Raw genomic sequence first — 20610 nt, 5'->3', positions numbered from 1 at the left:
CAACCTGATTATTCTAAAGACACCTTTTATATTAATTAAACAAATGAATATAATTCATTAATCAAAGTCTAACATGTGTGAAACACCATGCTGGGTCACTGGGTCCTATCCTTAAAGATTTCTATTGAGAAAGATGTCCTAGAATGAACTTTTTTTTTAATAGAAATTTTCTTTTTTTTTAATTTTTATTCATTTATGATAGTCACAGAGAGAGAGAGAGAGAAAGGCAGAGACACAGGCAGAGGGAGAAGCAGGCTCCATGCACCGGGAGCCCGATGTGGGACTCGATCCGGGGTCTCCAGGATCGCGCCCTGGGCCAAAGGCAGGCGCCAAACCGCTGCGCCACCCAGGGATCCCGAATGAACTTTTTTTTTAAGTACATCTTTAACATTTAAAATTGAATTATACAGAATAGAAGTTTTTAATAGTATGCTGACCTCCCCTGCTCATGTATGCACTCAGAATGAATTTATTATTGTAGAATGAGCATAAGCTTTGGAGCTAGACTGACCTAGGTTCAAATCCTAGCTCTGTCACTTATAGTATGGACTTGGACTCTGATTCCTTATCATTCCTTATCATTAAATTGGGGAATAAAATATCTTTCTTGTAATATTTTGAAGATGATAGATTATGTATTTAGAATGTATTGAACACAGTGGGTGCTTAGCAACTAGAAGTAGTCGCCCCATTATATGCTTCTTCAGGAGACAAGGACTATGTTTCATTCATTTAGCATAGTGCCTGATATTTAATAGTTTCTCAATAAACATTTGTTGGGCTTAACCAAAAGGGGGACAGTACCCCAAAAAGACTAGAATGAAATAAATCAATAATTTTCAAACTAAATAAAGTGTTATGACTCCATATTTGACACATTGCAGCAATGTCATCAAAATAGTCAAGGATAATTCCCATTTAATAGATGTTGGAAATAAGTTGGAATATTCCTTAGTCCAAGGAGAGCAATAAATTCGTAGTCTTGGGCAAGAGAAACAAAGCTAGTCCTTAGGGGCTTAGAGAGCAAGTACAGTTGGCCAGTAACCCTTACACAATGTGATGGCAAAAATGTTGATGGCAAAGCTCAATTTGCCTAATACATCAACCGTCGAGAACATCAGATGAGTATCAGGCTTAGAGGTTACTGCAATCTGAACCCAAAAGCAGGACAGAGGCCCAGGATTAGCTAGATGGAGTGATTATTTCAGCTCCCGTGTCTCTCTTCATCTTAATACAATATGGTGTCTGCAGCATGCATCAGAATTACTTCCAAGGCTTATTAAAACACAGACTGCTAAAAGTCTAGATGGGGCTCAATAATTTTCATTTGCAATACATTCCTATGTAATGTTGATACTACTGGTTCTGAGACAATTCTAGAACCACTGCTTTGACCTGTCGCTATATAATCCCACTTGTCTTTGATAGAGTTGTCACAAAGGCAGGGGTTTTTTCAATGCCTCTTTCCCGGACTCTCATGACTGGGAGTGAGGAAGAAGAAATAACATATTTCCCAAGAAGTTTTCAGAACCGTCCTTCTGAGCTAGGGAGGGATAGGAAAATTTTACAAACTACGGAGACCTCTTAAAACATCCCCTCCTCACTCCAAGGGAAAATCATGAAATCCATTGCCTTGTGGAGCCACTGGTAGTCATGGGAGTGAACCACATCCCTCCAGCATATTGTAGGAGAAAAAGATTGAAAACAACTTGTTGATCTTTCCTGTTGTCTCCTTTCCCCTACTCCACCCCATTAATTTCCTTTCAGGTAAATCATTTGGCTTTCCCATGAAGAACCAGCTTGTCTAAGCAGAATATCCAGTTCAGAGATTTCTGAATCGTGACAAGGACTCAACATATCCATTCTACCATCATCCTTCTCCATGTCAGGAGAAAGAAAGGACCAGAGTAGCCATTTATCACCTCAGAATATCTATTATATGCCCTATGCTAAGTGTTTGACATGCCTATTTCATTTAATCCCACAACAGCAGTATATATTAGGTGCAATTATTATCATCATCCCTATTTTCCAGTCTCAAACAGCTGAAGTAACTTGCCCAAGGAGCCAAGATTGAAATGCAAATCTATCTGCTTCCATAGTAAACTAATTCTGTTCTGCTCCTGGGACTGAGCTATATTCATGAATTAGAAGTTACAGGAAGGAAAATGTAAGCTCCAACAAAGGCAGAATTTCTTAACCACAAGGGCTTTCAAATTATGAAATGGACTATTTCACTAACATCCATATCATCTCTGAGAGTGTCAGCAAGGACTACCCACTCAGGATCACATGGAAGGGGCTCCTGCAAGGGGCATTCCTGGTTTCTTCCTTTAAGATCCAGTGAAGGAATAGAAGTGCTCCATTTCAAAAAGCAACACTAGACCAGGAATGGGTGGGAACTAGAAGGAATCAGAATTTGAGTGAGTACATGGAATGTCCATATGCCAGTACATAACTACTTTTTAATGTAGTGAAGGCCTCATTGCAGGAAGTTTTCAGACAGTAGACAATGACTGCATGAGAATGCTATGAAGAAGATTCAGAGACCAGGTGTTGGTCTCATCATCCAGCACAGAGTATCTGATTTTTTTTTTCTCCTGGACAGAAATTAAGTTGTTTTGTCTACACTATATCATGCCTTTTAACCTTGGCCTCAGATTGAATATTCACAGTTGCTGAATAATAACAATAACTGACATCACTGACACATATTATATACCAGGTTTTGCACACATTGTCCCCCTAAGCCCATAAAAACTTCATAAAGGGGATCCCTGGGTGGCTCAGAGGTTTAGCGCCTGCCTTTGGCCCAAGGCGTGATCCTGGAGACCCAGGATCGAGTCCCACGTCGGGCTCCCGGCATGGAGCCTGCTTCTCCCTCTGCCTGTGTCTCTGCCTCTATGTCTATCATAAATAAATAAATACATCTTTAAAAAAAAAACTTCAAAAAGTAGGAATTACCATCTACATTTTATGGTACTAAATAACTTGTCCAAAGATCATATAGCAAGTAAGTAGAACTCAGATTCAAACTCATGTCTGCCTTACTCCAAAGACAATGAATTTAGCCACCATACATTACACTACCATATCCTCTAGACTCAAACTTTTCTGATTAGGGACTCTGATTCTTCTTCCAAAAATCAAGCCAAACATTTAGTATTACATGTTTATAAGGGCACCCTTATAAGAAAACTCAAAGTTTAATATCTGAGTTAGGAGATGAATTGCAAAAAGCATTTGGTGGGATCCCTGGGTGGCGCAGCGGTTTGGCGCCTGCCTTTGGCCCAGGGTGCGATCCTGGAGACCTGGGATCAAATCCCATGTCGGGCTCCCGGTGCATGGAGCCTGCTTCTCCCTCTGCCTGTGTCTCTACCTCTCTCTCTCTCTCTCTCTCTCTCTCTCTCTCTGTGACTATCATTAAAAAAAAAAAAAAAGAAAAGCATTTGGTAAACTCAAAACACTACCATCTTAAAAGAAGCTCCAAATTCCTTCATTCTGGTATAAACAAATAATTGTATATAAATCTGGATCAAAAGTCATATTCTGACATAGGTGATTCCCCGGGGGAAGAAAAACTCACATGCACAAAAATGTTACCTGAGTTGTTCATAGTATTAAAAGATTGTAAACAACCTAAATGTCCTACAAAGAGGCAATATTGAAGTAAACTATGATATCATTGAGCCACTTAATGGTAATAGCTGAAATGGTAATAAATATAGAATGCAAAATTTTTTCTGTGTTATTGTAACAATTAAATATTTTACAGAAATGCTAGGTATGTAAAACCTTGAAGAAAAAATGGACTTTTTAATGAATGAGTAGTATAACAGGTGGATTTTATTTCTCTTCATGCCCATGGCATTCAAGTAATGCTATAATAATGATACAATGTAAAAATAGTACAATTATTTTTAAAAATCTTTTCACCTATTTGATTCCAAGTTACATGTTGAAATTTCCAGGTTCTGTGTGCTATGTTAGATTTCACAGTGGTTTCCTTAAGATCCTCTCTTGGTTAGGGCAGCCCCGGTGGCGCAGTTGTTTAGCGCCGTCTGCAGCCTGGTGTGTGATCCTGGAGACCTGGGATTGAGTCCCACATGGGGCTTCCTGCATGGGGCCTGCTTCTCCCTCTGCCTGTGTCTCTGCCTCCCTCCGTCTCTCTCTGAATGAATAAATGGATAAATCTTTAAAAAAAAAAAAAAAAAAAAAAAAGATCCTCTCTTGGTTAATGGCATGATTTTATTTGAGATATCACACCTCTGTGGATCATCCCACATATGTTGCTAGCAGCTGGATTCAACCCTCTAGCTCTAGGATTTGGATGGGAAGCTTAAGCCAAAATGCCCTTCCCATGGCACCATTACAGATTCAGGGATTGAGCATTTCAGATTAAGGGGTCGTGAAGATGGGGCACTTGAGTGGCTCAGTGGTTGAGCATCTGCCTTTGGCTCAGGTCATGATCCTAGGGTCCTGGGATCAAGTCCTGCATCAGGTTCCCTGCAGGGAGCCTGCTTCTCTCTCTGCCTATATCTCTGCCTCTCTCTGTGTGTCTCTCATGAATAAATAAATATTTTTTAAAAGGGGGGAGGTCATGAAGAGAGAGTTCTGGAACCTTTTAGGACCTTCTCTCTCATAGTAGATATGAATGAGAAAGCCCCAGAGTATTCAACCCCAAGATGACACTGATCACACACCTGGAAGAACTGAACAAAAGAAACAGGTGGGGCTTTGAAGATGTCAGAAAGTCATTAGATTGATCATCCCTGAGCCCTGCTCTCCTTTGGACTTTCATTATGTACACAATAAATCCCATATGGTTTAAGCCAGTTTTTACTGCATTTTACTTCATTGTAATATAATCCTTACTTATATGAAAACCATGACATTTTTTCTTTAAATTGCATTATTTCCTGAGGAAAATGGAACTAGAACAGTAGCTTCTGCTACTGTTCAAACACCTCTGGAGGGCAGTCAATGACTTTAGCATATTTGTGCCAAAGTCTACATTAATTAAAATACGTTATTACTCTATATTAAAGGGGGCTGCTGACCAAACCAACTGATGGTGATATTCTAGGAACACACCTACCATCAATTCCTCAAGGCTCTCCAAGCTTTATTTCTGAGTAAATCCAGGCCTCTAGGATACAATAAAAATTTACATATTTACCTGTATGTGTTTATAAGCACTTATATGTGTATATATATATATACACACACATACATATATATGTACAGTATACATATATATCCCTACTCCTAAAAATTCTTTAAGAACAGGGTTTAATATGTTTTTTAAAGAGGCCGATATAAAATACAGTCAAAAGAAATGTAGCCTCAGTTTGGATACTGTTTTTATCCATTATGATATTCCATGACTCATATAAAAATCCAACAAAGCCAACACTTCCCAGAATAGGGTCTCCTTCTTTTTTCTTTTTTAAAGATTTTATTTACTCACTCACTAGAGACTCACAGAGAGAGAGAGGCAGAGACACAGGCAGAAGGAGAAGCAGGCTCCATGCAGGGACCCCGATGTGGGGCTCCATCCTGGGACTCTAGGATCATGCCCTGAGCCAAAGGCAGACGCTCAACCACTGAGCCAGCCAGACGTCCTGCTAGGGTCTCCTTCTTAACCTTTGTGCTTTTTCTTACTCACCAGTAAGAACTGTGCAACCTATTTATGTTCTTTACTTGCTCTGGCTGCCAGGAACCTCAGGCTTGGTTCTTATTTGCTGTACTTTTGTTTATCGTAGGTTTTCTGGTATAAGCTATCTTCCTCCCCATCTTTTCCCATCTTTTTTTTGCTAAGTCTTTTTATTATAGTTCTAATGAGCTGTATTTTTTTTAATTAGCTATATTTTTTGTATCTGTGCTTTTCAATGTAAGCTGGCTCAGGTCCCTTTTAGACACAGGTGGGGCATAACTATATTATTATTAAAGAACTATGACTGTAATAATTATTATTAATCATCATAATCATGAGCTTGGATAATAACCTGATTTTATCCATTCTAATGTTTATTGTAGGGATTGAATATTCTTGTCCTCTCCTTTGAACTGTTGGAAGATCTTCCTAGCTCAGAGCAAGAACAAGAAGTTGGCAGTTACTTTGTGCACCTACTTTCCCAGATGATTGCCATATAGGCTGCCATATACTACTGAGCTCCTTTCTTGTTCTTAATTACCATGTGATGGGACTTAGCTGTCATTTTCTAACAGCCTCTCCTTGGGCAGGAGAGTGTCAACTAATTGACAAAGAATCTTGAAGAGCTAAGGTGCTTCTGCCAGCAAGTGTATAATTACAATTGTTTTATATGTCTATACTACTCCTCTGTTGGAAACTCTATGCCTTCAAGTTTTTGAAACTCAAAAGACAAATACTCCTTCCTAAGCTGGATAGCTGTGAGGAAAAGTATGGAAGATGCTTCTCTAAAAATCTGGAGGACTCTTCCCTCTACCCCCAAACCCAGCCCTGACAGTCATTGTGAGGGTAAAACTTCCACTGTTCCATCAATTTTCCAATTGTTGAGGAGTTGGAAGTTCCTTGAGCTTTACCAATTTATAAATTTACCCTGTGGCTACTCTGATGGCCTCTTCTTGAGCCCCTCTTCTCACCTGGATTGCCGAAACAGGTATTTCATCAATCTCTATGTGGTTCTTAGTGCACTGGTTCCAGTTTAGCTTTGGTCCTATAATTTGGGAGGGGGGAAGTTTTATGGTTACTCTTCAGGGTGACTCTTCTTTCTTGTGAAATAAAATACAAGGCCTTGAAACTGCCACTTCTTATGCCTCCCCAACAGCCTCTGATAATAGTTTTACAATAACTTAGCAAAACACTTTAATACCCTCTCCTGGTGGAAAAGAATCAGATATCTCATCAGCCTCATTGATGATTTTGTATCAGGGAGGTAGTGAGTGCCTTGGTTTCTCTGGGTTCCATTAATTGTTGCCATTCCCATGTCAAACTTTGGACAAGAGTTCTTCTCACCCTACTTGTCATAGACTACTAGTCATTTCCCAATACTTTTCCTTCCCTTCTTACATGATCATGTGATGTTACCTAGAGGCATACGGCTTCCCAACTAAATACCACATTACCCAGCCTCCCTTGCAGCTAGTTATGGTGACTATTTACAAGTCCTGGCCAATAGAATGTGAGTAGAATGGTAGGCTTCCACTTACAACTTTCAGTTAATATCATTAAAAGGAAGAAATGTACTTTCCTTTCCTACTTTCCTTCTTCCACATAGCTGTAATATTGACATAAGAGCAGAAGCTGGACTATGAGGTAGAAGCAGCTGGGTGCACATGATTGTGGAGGCTGTGTTAGTCCAGAGCTTCAGCACACTCAGCACAGAGCCTGACCTGGGGCTCGATTCCACGACACTGAGATCAGGACCTGAGCTGAAATCACAAGTCAGGTGCTTAACTAACTGAGCCACCCAGGCACCTCTAGTCCAGGATTTCTTATACAACTCAGATTGTTATGTGAGAGCAAAATAAACTTCTATTTTATTTAAGCACTGATACTATGGCTAAATCAATATCCCAACTGAAGCATTTAATAAGATTACATCCATGTCAGATGGGTACTTTGGAAAAGCAATTTTTCTAGGAAAATTAGGGAAAAGGGGTTGAAGTCAACAAACTGACAACACAAAATTCCTATGTTAAGTCAAATCTAATCACAAATCTCCTGGTTAAAAACATTTACTGAGTATATAAAATTCTTTCTCCTTTGCTTAGTAGGAAGTTAAGAAATCCTCGTTAAGATTTCCTCGTTAAGAAATCCTCTTATTGTTGCTGTTCTCCTTGAGCAATTTCTTCTTCCACCCACACATTCTAATTAATGCTATTAGGTCATTTAAAATTGGATTCCAAATGCCTCATGTTTCTTAAGATGGAAAGTGGGCAGAAGAAAATTGCAACTTAGAAATGAGAGAAGGGTTAAATCCTCAGAGTATTCACTAGTGGATTATAAAGCCAGTGTATTTTACTAAAATTCAAATGTATGTACATGTTCCCAGAAAATGGATAAAATTATATACACCAAACTATTAATAGTGTTTAGTAATAGTAGCCTTTAACATTTTCCATATTAATTGACTTTTTTAAACCAGAACTATGTATTAAACTTTTAATATTCTCAAGGTTTGGGAGGGCAAGGGGTAGAATTCTTTTGTGATGAAATGAGGAGAAACACTGTTTTATATTTTCCTTTCATACTTGCCCTTCTAGACTGTGGCAAAGCTCTTGCATATTCATAGCCTGAGGCCTTAGTTGGCTCTAGCTCCTACCCCTGCCTTCTCCAGGCTGAGAGCCAATAATGTTAAAACAAAATAAAACAAAAAACACAAGCAAATGGCAATGACTTTGGGTCTCCTCAGACTTGAATGGTTGCCTGTTTCTGAGACCCATAAGAGTTCCCAGGTCTCTCTGAACATTTTGTCCTCTGACATCCTGCCATTATCCTGGAGCACCCTCCACCATAGCATTTGTAGCTCTGAGTGTCACTATTGATTTACATGTTGACTTTCTTTGCTCCTTGAAGGTAGAAGGTGTGTCTCCGTATTTCTTGTATTTCAAAGCCTTTAACAGTTGGGAGGATCTGCCACAAAATAGGACTTCGCAAAACTTTGAATGAACGAATTTGTGAATAGTCAGGATCTTGTCCTTAGTTTGAACCTTTTGCTAATAAGCTCTCACCATTTCATTTGTTGAGCACTCCATACTGTGAAATAATGTGATTTGACCAGCTCAAACTCATTCTACAAGCCAGTGGTTGTCAGAACCCCTTTGTAACTCTTAAACATTACTAAGAACTCCAAAAACTTTTTATTTGGGTTATATCTAACAAGAATTACCTTATAGAAATTAAAATTGGGGAAAAATTTAAATATTTATAATAATGATTCATTTTAAAATAATGATAACAGGGATCCCTGGGTGGCGCAGCGGTTTGGCGCCTGCCTTTGGCCCAGGGCGCGATCCTGGAGACCCGGAATCGAATCCCACGTCGGGCTCCCGGTGCATGGAGCCTGCTTCTTCCTCTGCCTGTGTCTCTGCCTCTCTCTCTCTCTCTCTCTGTGACTATCATAAATAAATAAAAATTTTTTTAAAAATTTAAAAAAATAAAATAATGATAACAAACCCAATATACATAAACAACATAATTTTATGAAAAAGCAACTATTTTATTACACAAAACAAAAATATTTCATGAGAAAAATGGGACAATTTAACATTTTTGCCAGCCTGTTTAATGTCTGCCTTTAAAGAAGATTTCTAGATTCTCATATGTGCTTCAGAATTCAGTCTGCTGCTATATGTTGTTTTGGTTGAAGTCTATAAAGAAAATATGACCTCCCACAGATATGTACTTTGGTAAAGGAAGACCTCACAAACCTCCTGAAAGGGCCTTGGGAAGCCCCAGAGGTCCTTGGAGCACAACTTTGAGAATATTGGCCTTTGCCTCATATCTATGATTAGAACCTCCACACAGGCCTAATGATGTGTCTCAACTTAAAATCCTAGATTTACTGCTGCCACCATGTAATAGCATAAAGAGATTATTATCAATATGATTATAATTCCTGACATGTGTCCCATGTTTCATAGTTTTCAAAGTGTTTTCCCATGTAATGTCTCCCTGTAGCTTGTCAGACATGGTCTGACATTGCCCATGAGCAGTTTCCCTAATGTTAAATGCCATAGTTCAATTAAGTAAATTTCAAAGATCTAATTGGCATTATTAGCTAATCCATGATTCGGGCAGCATCCCATCTATCAAGTAGAGGAGAGCTCCAAAGGGCTACAGAAAAGGAAAGATTTTTAAAGGCACAGAGAGAGTGGAAAAAGGAAATTATTATCAAAGAAGCCATTGTTTTAGCCCTTCTCTGGGGGAACTGAAGGAGTCTATCAGTGAATTTCCTAGTGCTGGCCAGGAAATTCCCATGCTGACTGGTTAAAAGTTACATTTTTTGGGTATTAAAACTGCAGTTAGGTTAGTATTAAGTCTTGATTTACTGATATGGGGCCTTAACCTAAGTGACACCATTTAGGGCCTGTGGTTTTCTTGTTGACACTATGAATTATGAAATTGAAATTTATATGATCTGCTCAGGGTCATTCAGCTGGTCAGATGCAGAGTCAATACTCAGACTCATGCTTTATGAATGTGAGCTACATGTTCTTTCTCTGGCTACTTACATCAGATATAGAATATCTAGATTTTGTCAGCTACTGTTGCCTGCTCTCCTGTACTTGATCAAAGTATAGTTAAGGGGAAAAAGCCTTTCCTTGACCAAGAAGTGGTATTTAAATGTACTACAGTATTCCTAGAGACCAATGGCAGCCTCATGGGAGAAAACTATAGGACAGGTGGTCACCTAGTAATGGACAACAGGATATGTCCAGGGTCACCAATCTTGTAACAGTGACCCAGGCACTCAGAATTCTGGGGCACCAAGGAATTCTGCTACAGCAAATACAGGACAAAGCCTGATGGTGGGACCTAAATCCTTATTATTTAGATTGAGCTAACTCAGATGACTTCGCCTTAGTACTAGAGGGACTTTGTAATTCTCTGTGTCTAGATGGGCCATGGGTAACTGAACATGCTAGGAAAAGCATGAAATCATGATCCCATAGCCAGTCTTAATCCCTGGCAACTACTTCTAGAAGGCCTAGTCTTTCTGATCCTCAGCAAGCATTATCCTGATGCTTTCTCAGGCTTTTCTCAGATCTCAGGCTTCCAGTGGGTTAAACTTTACATTTTAATATTTTCCTAATTTATACCTTGATGTGGAATGACAACTGATATATATTGAAAGCCCACTATGTGCCAGGCACTGTACTATTTTTAGTTACCTGTTTTCTACCAATCTCACAAAGGCAGTCATTATCATCATTCAATATATAAGGAAATCAGGGCTTCCAGAGATTTAAATATCTTGACCTACCTTTCCAAAGGCAATGGCTAATAACTGGTTGCATTTGAACCATGTCACCTTATTCCAGGTCCCATACTCTCCATCACCATTGTACCTTCACTAATGTCATGGTTCTATATGACCAATTTCCTTCTCCCATCATTACAGTCACGGAGGGTATAGGAGCTCACACACAGACATTTCCTGAACCTCCAACATATTTCTATTACTTTCCTTGTCAATTCTAGGAATGCTCAGTCAAGAAAGAACATCTTCTGTGAAGATTCCTCAAAAAATTAAAAATAGAATTACCATATGATCCAGCAATTACACTCCTGGGTATTTATCTGAAGAAAATGATATCACTATCTCAAAAAAGATATCTCCACCCCTATGCTCATTGCAACATTATTTACAATAGCCAAGACATGGAAACAACTGAAGTGTCCATTGACAGATGAATGAGTAAAGAAAATGTACCTATGTATGATGGGATATATTCATCCACCAAAAAAAGAAATGTTGCTATTTGCAACAATAGGGATGGACATTAATGACATTACACTAAGTGAAATAAGTCAGACAAAGACAAATACTATGTCACTTATATACAGAATCTAAAAAAGTAAACCCCACCAAACTCATAGATACAGAGAACAGATTGGTGGTTGCCAGATACAGGGGCATGAGGGGGTTGTGAAATTGGTGAATGTGGTCAAGGTACAAAATTCCAATTTTAAAATAAGTAAGTCCAGCATGGTGATGTAGTGTACAGCATGGTGACTACAGTTAACAATACTGTATTGTATATTTGAAAGTTGCTAAATCTTAAAGTCTCATCACAAGAAAAAAAAAGTAACTGTGTAGTGATGAATGTTAACTACTTGTAGTGATCATTTTCCAATATATACATATATAAAATCATTATGTTTTACATCTAAAATGAATACAGTATTGTATGTCAATTATGTCTCAATAAAGAAAAAAAGAAAGACATCCTTTTCCTAACCTCCAAACTTACTTCAACCTCTCCTATTAATATAAGATTCCAGCAATCTAGGGCAGAACCTTGAGATCCACTCAAAAAAGGCAGAGTAAATAGAGGGAGGCATTTCCTTACAACCAGTGACAAATAAAGAGCAACCAGTTGACAATAGTTGGTGTGTAGACACAAGTCACCAAGGGCTGAGGGTCTCTGCCCTCCTCCTAACTGCATGGTGACCAGAGCCCCCTCCTCCTCAACTGCATGGTGACCAGAGCCAGCCTTCTCCTGTCTCAAAACCACTCCTAAACAGGGCCAGTCCCAGGTGCACCTTTGAGATAACAATACTGTCTCCTAAAACAAATAGTCATTGTTTCTACACAAAGACCTTCAATGTTTCCTCCACCAACAAAAGGCTACAGCCATCCTGCCAAGAAGACAAAGGGCTAGAAGCCCTTTCATAAATATCATGATGGTGGGAGGAGATGAGTGGAGGCAGGAAGATCATTCTCCAGTGCTTTCTATGTGGAGGAATAGGACCAACTCCATCCATCAGGGACTGCTCTGAATTACTGATCATTTCTGAACTATTCATAATGACAAAAATAACGGCTTCATAATCTGTGAAATGAAAATAATATCTATCCCTTACAGGATTGCCGTCAGGATCAAATGAGATAATAGGCATAAAAGCTCTCTGTAAGATTTAAAAGGCTGCTCAACTGATATGGTTATTGTGGGAAGATGAATGGTTCACCTACATTGCCTGCATGAAAAAGATAGCTCTATTTTAGCTGATGAAACTCCAAATAGCTCTGGTATCTAGCACTACCCAGGCCCTAGAATAAAGCATAAGGGAGAAGAAATGTGGTCAGTATGGCTGACCACTATAGTTTATGAGGGCCTGTCCCAGGCCAAAGTTAGGCTATTTTTCCTAGCCCCAGGAACCCAAATCCTGGAAATGAGCCTCCTGGTGGTTTGTCCTTCACATAGGGTTTAATGCTCTAAACCTCACCTCCCATCCCCCCTCTTGTCTCTCTTAAAACATACCTTCCTTAAGCAATTTACACAATTTACACACACACACACACACACATATATATACATATATATATAAAATAAATTAAAGCATAAGAGAACTGTCCATCCTCACTAGTGACCAAAGATGAAAGCAAATTATACCATTTCATGTCTACTTAATAATAAAAATTATAAATGAAAATATCCAATGTTTGTGAGACTGTGACAAAATTGGTATGATCTCAGAGTACTAGTGGCGTAAAAAATTTGTATGATCCCCTACAAAGGCAAAATGACAACGCATAAGCAAGTACTAAGAATCTCCCTCCCTGGAAATTCCCAAGGAAATACCTCAAAAGAAATGGCAAAAAGTACCAAGTATAGATATATTTACCTATGGTTGACAAATAGTGAAATAACAAGAGAAATGTTTCAATTGTGATGTAACTGTAGTCATTAAATAAAATATAAAAGCTGGGATCCCTGGGTGGCGCAGAGGTTTGGCGCCTGCCTTTGGCCCAGGGCACGATCCTGGAGATCCGGGATCGAATCCCACGTCAGGCTCCCGGTACATGGAGCCTGCTTCTCCCTCCGCCTGTGTCTCTGCCTCTCTCTCTCTCTCTCTCTCTCTGTGACTATCATAAATAAATAAAAACGTAAAAAAAAAAATTAAAAAAAAAAGCTACTTACAAACATGAGGAAATATTTAAGATATAATTGTAAGTGAAAGGGAACCATATGCAGGGTGCCTCGGTGGCTCAAGTGACATGGTTGTCTTAGTCTCAGGTCATGATCCGGGGGTCCTTGAATTGAGACCCACCTCAGGCTTCCTGCTCAGCACGGAGTCTTCTCCCCCCACACCCACCTATGCTCTTCTCTCTCACTCACTCTCTCTCTCTCAAATAAATAAATAAAATCTTAACAAAGGGAAGTAGGTAAAATATGTAAATATATGGATAAGGGCTGATAAATCACAATATGTTTGGTAAATTATAGGTGAATTATATTTCAAAATGTCCTTTAATGTTTTTGTTGTTTTTTTTTCAAAGATTTTATTTATTCATAAGAGACACAGAGAGAGAGAGGAGAGAGACAGAGACATAGGCAGAGGGAGAAGCAGGCTCCCTGCAAGGGGCCCGATGTGGGACTCGATCCTGGAATTCAGGAGGCAAAGGCAGATGCTCAACCGCTGAGCCACCCAGGCGTCCCATCCTTTTATGCTTTTATATCATTTAAAAAATACAGTAATAAGAAGAAAAAAGTAATAAGCTGGTAGAATTATCTCAAAATTATGCTTTTATTAAGGTAGGACAGGTAGTTATCCTTGCTAAGACGTTGATAGGTATTGATAAATTAATGTGCAACACACTTCCATGTAGGGAGGCTATAGTAGATTCTGGTTAAAAAGCTCAAAAATTGAGTCACTGAATTCCTACTTCTGCCACTTACTTGCAGTGTGGTCTTGGGCAAGCCGTTTGACATATCTAAACCTTTCCTGATTTATAAAATGGAAGTGATAACAGAACCGATATCCTAGAATCATTGTGAGTAGTTAATAAGATAATGTAGATAGTGTAGAGCTTTTATTCAATAAAAGGTTAGCATGTGTGCTGGTAATAACAATGATGATGGTGGTGGCTATAGTGATTAACTAAGGTCTTCCAGAGAAAATGCCTTAACTTAAATGATGCAGTTCAAATGATATTATCCCTATATGTGAAGCTAACTACAAATCAAATAGACCTTGCTTTTTAGAGCAGTTTTAAGTTGAAAGCAAAATTGAATGGAAGGTATAGAGATTTCCCATATCCCCTTACCTCCATGTATGGACAGGCTTCCCCATTATCAAAATGCCCCACCAGACTGGCCCATTTACTGCAATCGATGTCAACCTATATTGACACATTATTATTCAAAGTCCATACCTTTCTTTACGTGTTGTATATTATATGGGTTTGGACAAATGTATAATGACATGTATTTACCATAATATTTCACTGCCTTAAAACTTCTCTGCACACCACCTATTCATCTCCCTCTCCTCCCAGATCCCTGACCCTTTTACTGTCTCCATAGTTTTACCTTTCTCAAAATGTAATACAGTAGGAATCCTACAATATGTAGCCCTTTCAGATTTGCTTTTTTCTTGAAAGGTATTTTTTATAATCAGTCTAGAGTACTAAGTAAGTATTTTGAAATTCCACTAGGCAATACAAAGATCATTACTCTCAATGATTGTGTTAGATTATTTATACATGTTATCTCCATAAGTATTGTTATCCTTGTTCTACCAACAAAGAAGTGCCCAAAGTCACAAAACCAGTATGTGGCAGAGCTGGTATTTGAATCCAGTTTGTCTGACTCCAATGTTTATATCTTTCCATTATGTCACAGTGTTTATCCTAATACCAAATATGGGTCCTAGAGCATCTGCACCCAGTCATAGGAACTTCAGGGAAAAAGCACACTGATAAAGATTCATATCCAACTACATGTACTGAATCTCTTAGAAGATAGTATCCTGATAGAACAACACGATAGCCACCCTGTTTAGTGTCAGATTTTATGATTAAGAGTTGCATCCCTATCATTAGGCAGGAGAACTTAGCATAGAGACTAGCAAAATTATAAGGATCTAGTTCAATGTTTCTTAACCTTTTTTGGCATTATCCCTCAACTCAGCGGCCTCTCTAGATGTTTTCTTCCTCACCCCAATTAAATTTTAATAGCACACAAACACTACATTTGTTTATGTACTGTGGCTTTTTGAGGGCCAAAAACTTTTGCAATATCCAAGTTGTCTTTCCTTTCCTTTTTCTTTTCCCTCCAAGAAACTACTACCCCCTAGGGGGTATATCAGCCCCACTGAGAATATATAGTCTAGTTGCAGATGGTCAGAACTCAGGGAGACTGACCGCTGAAATACCAGGGAGGTGAGGTCAGGACCTTGGAGAGTGCCAAAGTAGCCCTATTGAGACCATGTCCAAGGCTCACTATAGCTTCTAGATTTGCCTGAAAGAAGAGGCTGGGGAAGGATGGGGGCTTGGAAACTAGGAACAGTACTCTTTTACTACATATAGGAAGTATCAAAATGTAGAGCTCTAGTGCTTAACCGGTATGCTATACTGACACTAAATTGACTTCAGTGTCCCTGATAAGGTTGTTGTGAGGATTAAATAAAATATCACATTAATATGCTTATCTTAGGACTATCATCTTTCTACTCAGCTTTCCCAGAGATATTCTCTGATGCAACATCCAGGCATTGATCCTCTTCCCAGAATGAGAAGAACTCAGAATGTACCATGTTACTCCTATGCTTATAACTCTTCAGTGGTTCCCCTCAAAGCCTCAGGATAACATCCAAATCCTTTATCATACCTTATAAGGCCTTTTGTGACATATCCCTGCTCATATAGCCAGTCCTGCCATTTTTTACCACTTTGTTCTGCAAACTCTCTGCTCCAGACACACTGACGCAATCTCACTAAACTATGATCTCTGTCACCTCCAGGGCTTGGCACATTCTCTTCTCCCCTCCCAGGAAGTTTGCTTCTTTTCACCAGGAAGGAGCTAAATCCTCCTTATCTTTCAGCTTTTGTTCAGATATCATTTCCTTGGCATGTCCTCATAGATACTCCAAATCTGAATACAACTGAATTGCATCACAGAATTCTATGGGGTCATATGCCCATGGAGTATTTCGTCTAGTACTAGGCATCATATAGGGAGGGCATCAGGTCTGGAGACCAGGATGGTGACCATTATTGAATACTTTTTACTATACGCCAATTTATTTACTAGTACTAGTTACTATCCACTGGGGTAATGACTTCATGGATATTATCTCATGTGAACTTAATGTAATCCTATTGGGTTGGATAGGTATAGATTAGGAAACTGAAACCTTTCCAGTTTGTATCTATAGCTAGAACTTCAAGTAAGCACCCTTCAATGCCTGTGGCATGGTGGTCTCTCACATGGGAGAATCTTGGGTGCATTGACCACAACTACACCACTTGCATCTTTAGTCCTTTTATTGGGAATCCAAGCTCTAAGGCCTGCTGAACCTTTTTCCTGCTGCCTTTAAAGAAATGGGGATCAGACATAGCATAATAACTACATGAAACCCACCAAATTATTTGTCATTCCAAATAGAAAGGAATCATTTCCACTTTTAACAGAAGGGTAAAAACTTCCACTTGCCAAAAGAACATGGGGGCTGCTAAGTTAGTGTCACGAATGTGAACTTAAAAACTGTATTTCCCTTGTAACTCTGACAAAATAAGGTTAAAAGCTTTCTAACAATCTGTCTTCTTCTCCTGAACCCCGTGACAAGTTCTTTTTCATCAAAATATCTTAAGCTGAAAAGGTAATCAGGACACAGCCTGCTTACATAGATAGATGTTGTCTCTACAGGCATTGCTGCAGAAGTGTGTACACAGATGTACACATAGATGGCTCTTGCAGCCAGATGTACACAGAGATAGATGTTACTCACAAAGACAGATGTCCACCAGGAACACGATGTATACTAAAAGCTCCCGCAGGGTGGTCTTGACATAAAGCTCCCGGTTCTCAGCTGTGTTCTCAGTCAGAGTTGTTCCCCAAAGTCCTAAGGAACATTGGAGAGATGCCTGGGATTCCCCAGCAGCAGGGTTCCTCCCAGTTGCCCAACCCATCAGTCCCTGGACTTCACTCCCATTTCTACCCAGGTCCTCTGCTCACCCATAGCCTTATATCTTGGCAGGATCTGGCTACTCTAACACATTCAAGCCTGACCTCCTTCATCAAACACCCTGAGGTAGACAGTGGAAAAGACATTGGGTAGCAGAGAATGAAGACATGGGAAGGAGCTCCTTTCTTCAGGTGGGGCAGTTTAGGGTATCATCACAAACATCCTCCCTCAAGCTAACTCTTTCATACCTTCCTGGGCTCCCAGAGATAACTGTACCAGGCTCTCCCTCTGAGAGACCACTAGACTGGCCCTTGTGTTCTGGGGACTTCAGCTCTAACAGACAATTCTTAAAGTCCAAAGAGACTGAGATCCCACCTCTTCTTCAGGTTGTATCTCCCTTCCAACCCAAAAGCATTTGGGACCCCTCTCCTAACTCCAGTATCCCAGGAGAACCCTCCTCCCACAAGGTACCTCTGATGCCACGACAGATCTGGAAGCAGCAGCTGGACACCAGAGTCCTATATGCCTTCTCCTGGGGTCCATCTTCGGGCTTTTGGATTTGGGGTTGTGGAGGCATTGCACTGGAGATGGTACAGATCTTCAGTGTCCCACGTGGGGAGGGGGGACCACTGTAGGCAGGGTTGTCCCAGGCTCCACTCCCCATCTTTTGGAGCTCTTGCCCTTCCGGACTTTCCACAGCATTCATGGGGAATGAGGTAGGGGGCTGGCACCTCAGGTACCCACTGTCACCTGAAGAAAGAGGGAGGGAAGACCTAGCCCAGTCTAGACAGCAGAAGGCAAAGGAGCAGTGTGAGAGCAGCTGGTCTCAGGAAGCCTCCGCTTCCTGCCTTTTGTAGAGGGAATCTGAACCAGCTGTGGGGAGGGAGTAGACAGGAGGGGGTGGGGAATGGCCATCAGTCCTGTCAGGGGCTTTCTCTCTTCCTTTAGCTTCAAGAAAGGGGGTGGGAGGGGGCTGGAAGGCAGGGGTTTGGCAGGAGAGAGAGAAGACTGGGAGGGAGATGTGGAGACTAGGGTGGAAGGAGGGAGGGGTGAGAGAGGCCAGTGCTAGGGGGAGAGGAGGGCTGCCTACAGAAGGGGCCTGGTGGAGGAGTGGTCCCAGGCAGACAGAAGAGGAGATGAAAAAGCAAGGGGAGGAGCTGGCAGGAGAGGATGGCTGGCAGACTCCATTGCAGGTCTGGGCTAATTTCCACTAAGAGCTCCTGAAAGGGCCGCCATGGATTAGGCTGTGGACCAAGGCCAGGGACCGGAGACTGGAAAATACTGCCTCTTCAAGGCTCATTCAATGGTGTCTCAGGCTCCTTAAATGTTCTCACCTTGAGCTGTCCCCTGGTGGAGGAGGACTCCTATACCTGGAGGAAAAGAGAGTGGTGGGAGGAGCCTCTGATTTAGACACTTTAGGGGCAGGGTCTCTGACCACTGTTGAGGTGCGGGACTGAGAGGGCAGCACTCCAGAGTTCTAGATTGTCTATATCCTTCTTCTGAGGTTTGCCCTCATCTGGCTTATATGACAGAAAGGAGTTCCTTAAGGGTGTGGCGTTCAGCCTAGGGAAGAGCCTAAACCCTGACCAGGAGAATGCATCAGAGAGCAAAGGACAAGGACAATGTGACTTGGGACTCCTTAAAAGGGGTGGATGACTGGACCCAGCTCACCTGACAACTTTATTTTATGGCTCTTAGTACTAGACTAAGGACTATAAGCATGAACACAAAATGGAACTAAGAGAGTTATCAGAACTGATCTGCTTTCTTTTCCATTTCAAGTGTCTACATTAAAACCCTGGCCTGTGTGCCTGGCCCCTCCCTGCTTAGGCCCTGCTCCCGCCTCTGATCACTTGCTCTGGCTCACGTATGAGCATATGAGATGGCCTGGAATGGTACCAGTCCCACAGGTGCAGGGGGTTACATCCTCGATGGCTGGAGTGGGGGCTGCCCTCTCTCCAACTGCTGGTTCACCATCTGAGCCACTCTACTGCTCCACTTGACTGAAGCCTACCTTCCCCCTCAGTAAAACACCAGCCTGGTGGAAGTCACCAGGCTCGAGTGTCCCCATAAAGAGATCCTGATCCCAGACAACTCAGGGCTGGCCTCAGGTCCTTGATAGGTGTTCTCCAACACTCAAGAAAGGGTTGAAAAAGCAGCAGCTATCTTTTACCTCTGGCTCTGCAGCACAGATCTCCTGCCCCAGTCCCAGAAACTATTAGGGAATTAACTCTGCCTGGGCTGGAGTTAAGGCCTCTCTATGAGCTTTCCTAGATGGAAGGATTTCATCTCTACATTTTTCTGGCTAATGAGACATATTCCAAGGTGCTTGTTTTCTTTGGGAAGACAAAAAAAAAAAAAAAACATTTTGTGTGAAATCAGCTGATAGTGAAGGAACAGAAGCTGATATCTCCACCCACAAGCTTTTCAAATAATTGCAAAAGTATCTCTTATTTGCAAAACTGAAGATTAGGACAGAGGTGATGAACAGGAAGCTAGGAATATAGTTCAAAGGAGAGGAACAGGAGATGGTTTCTGATTCTGGTTTCTGACCCTCCCTCCCTGTGATGTTAAGACCAGAGCTGGGCTGCTTTATTCGTGGTCACCCTCCTAGAAAACATTGCTTTGCCTTTTTCAGTCTTGAGCATTCCCACATGTGTGTATCAACCCATGATACCCTTGGGGAGCACAGGTTATATAACCAGCTTGAGAAATTTTCTCAAAGGTGCTGAGAAATCCTAGGATGTTTAGTCTTATTCAAGAAGCCATAAATATAGTAATCAAGTGGGAGCTCCTGATGATTTTGTGTCCAGCAGTTCTTCATGCTCCCAACCTTCATGGCACTTGGTTTTCCCTGAGTGGCCAGACCCTGTTAATATGGGCACCCACTACCAGAGTCCTGTAGCTCAGACTGCCTTTTAGCAATTTAGCAAAATCTAAGAGGCATGACCTTGATACCCAAACCTCCAGGTTTAACTCTTGGTTCT

At 40.8% G+C, this 20610-nt stretch overlaps 1 protein-coding gene across 2 annotated transcripts in view; it reads right to left on the bottom strand.

Annotated features, from left to right (window-relative positions):
- The window catches only part of PKD2L1 (polycystin 2 like 1, transient receptor potential cation channel), a 30313-nt gene extending 11837 nt beyond the window's left edge, over positions 1–18476 (bottom strand). Inside the window, exons 1-2 of one of the 2 annotated variants that reach the window (XM_072805701.1) lie at positions 18095–18476; positions 17447–17560 (exon numbers count right to left, since the gene is read on the bottom strand). In XM_072805701.1, coding sequence (XP_072661802.1) covers positions 17447–17560; positions 18095–18329 — 349 coding nt within the window. In that variant the 5' untranslated portion in view covers positions 18330–18476. The remainder of the gene's footprint in view (positions 1–17446; positions 17561–18094) is intronic. The other variant, XM_072805700.1, reaches the window with a different exon arrangement.
- Between the last annotated feature and the right edge of the window lie 2134 nt (positions 18477–20610).

This window comes from Canis lupus, chromosome 29 (assembly GCF_048164855.1).
Source record: "Canis lupus baileyi chromosome 29, mCanLup2.hap1, whole genome shotgun sequence".
NCBI lineage: Eukaryota > Metazoa > Chordata > Mammalia > Carnivora > Canidae > Canis > Canis lupus.
Note: the sequence above shows the minus strand (reverse complement) of the source record. Positions and strands in the feature narration are given on the sequence as shown.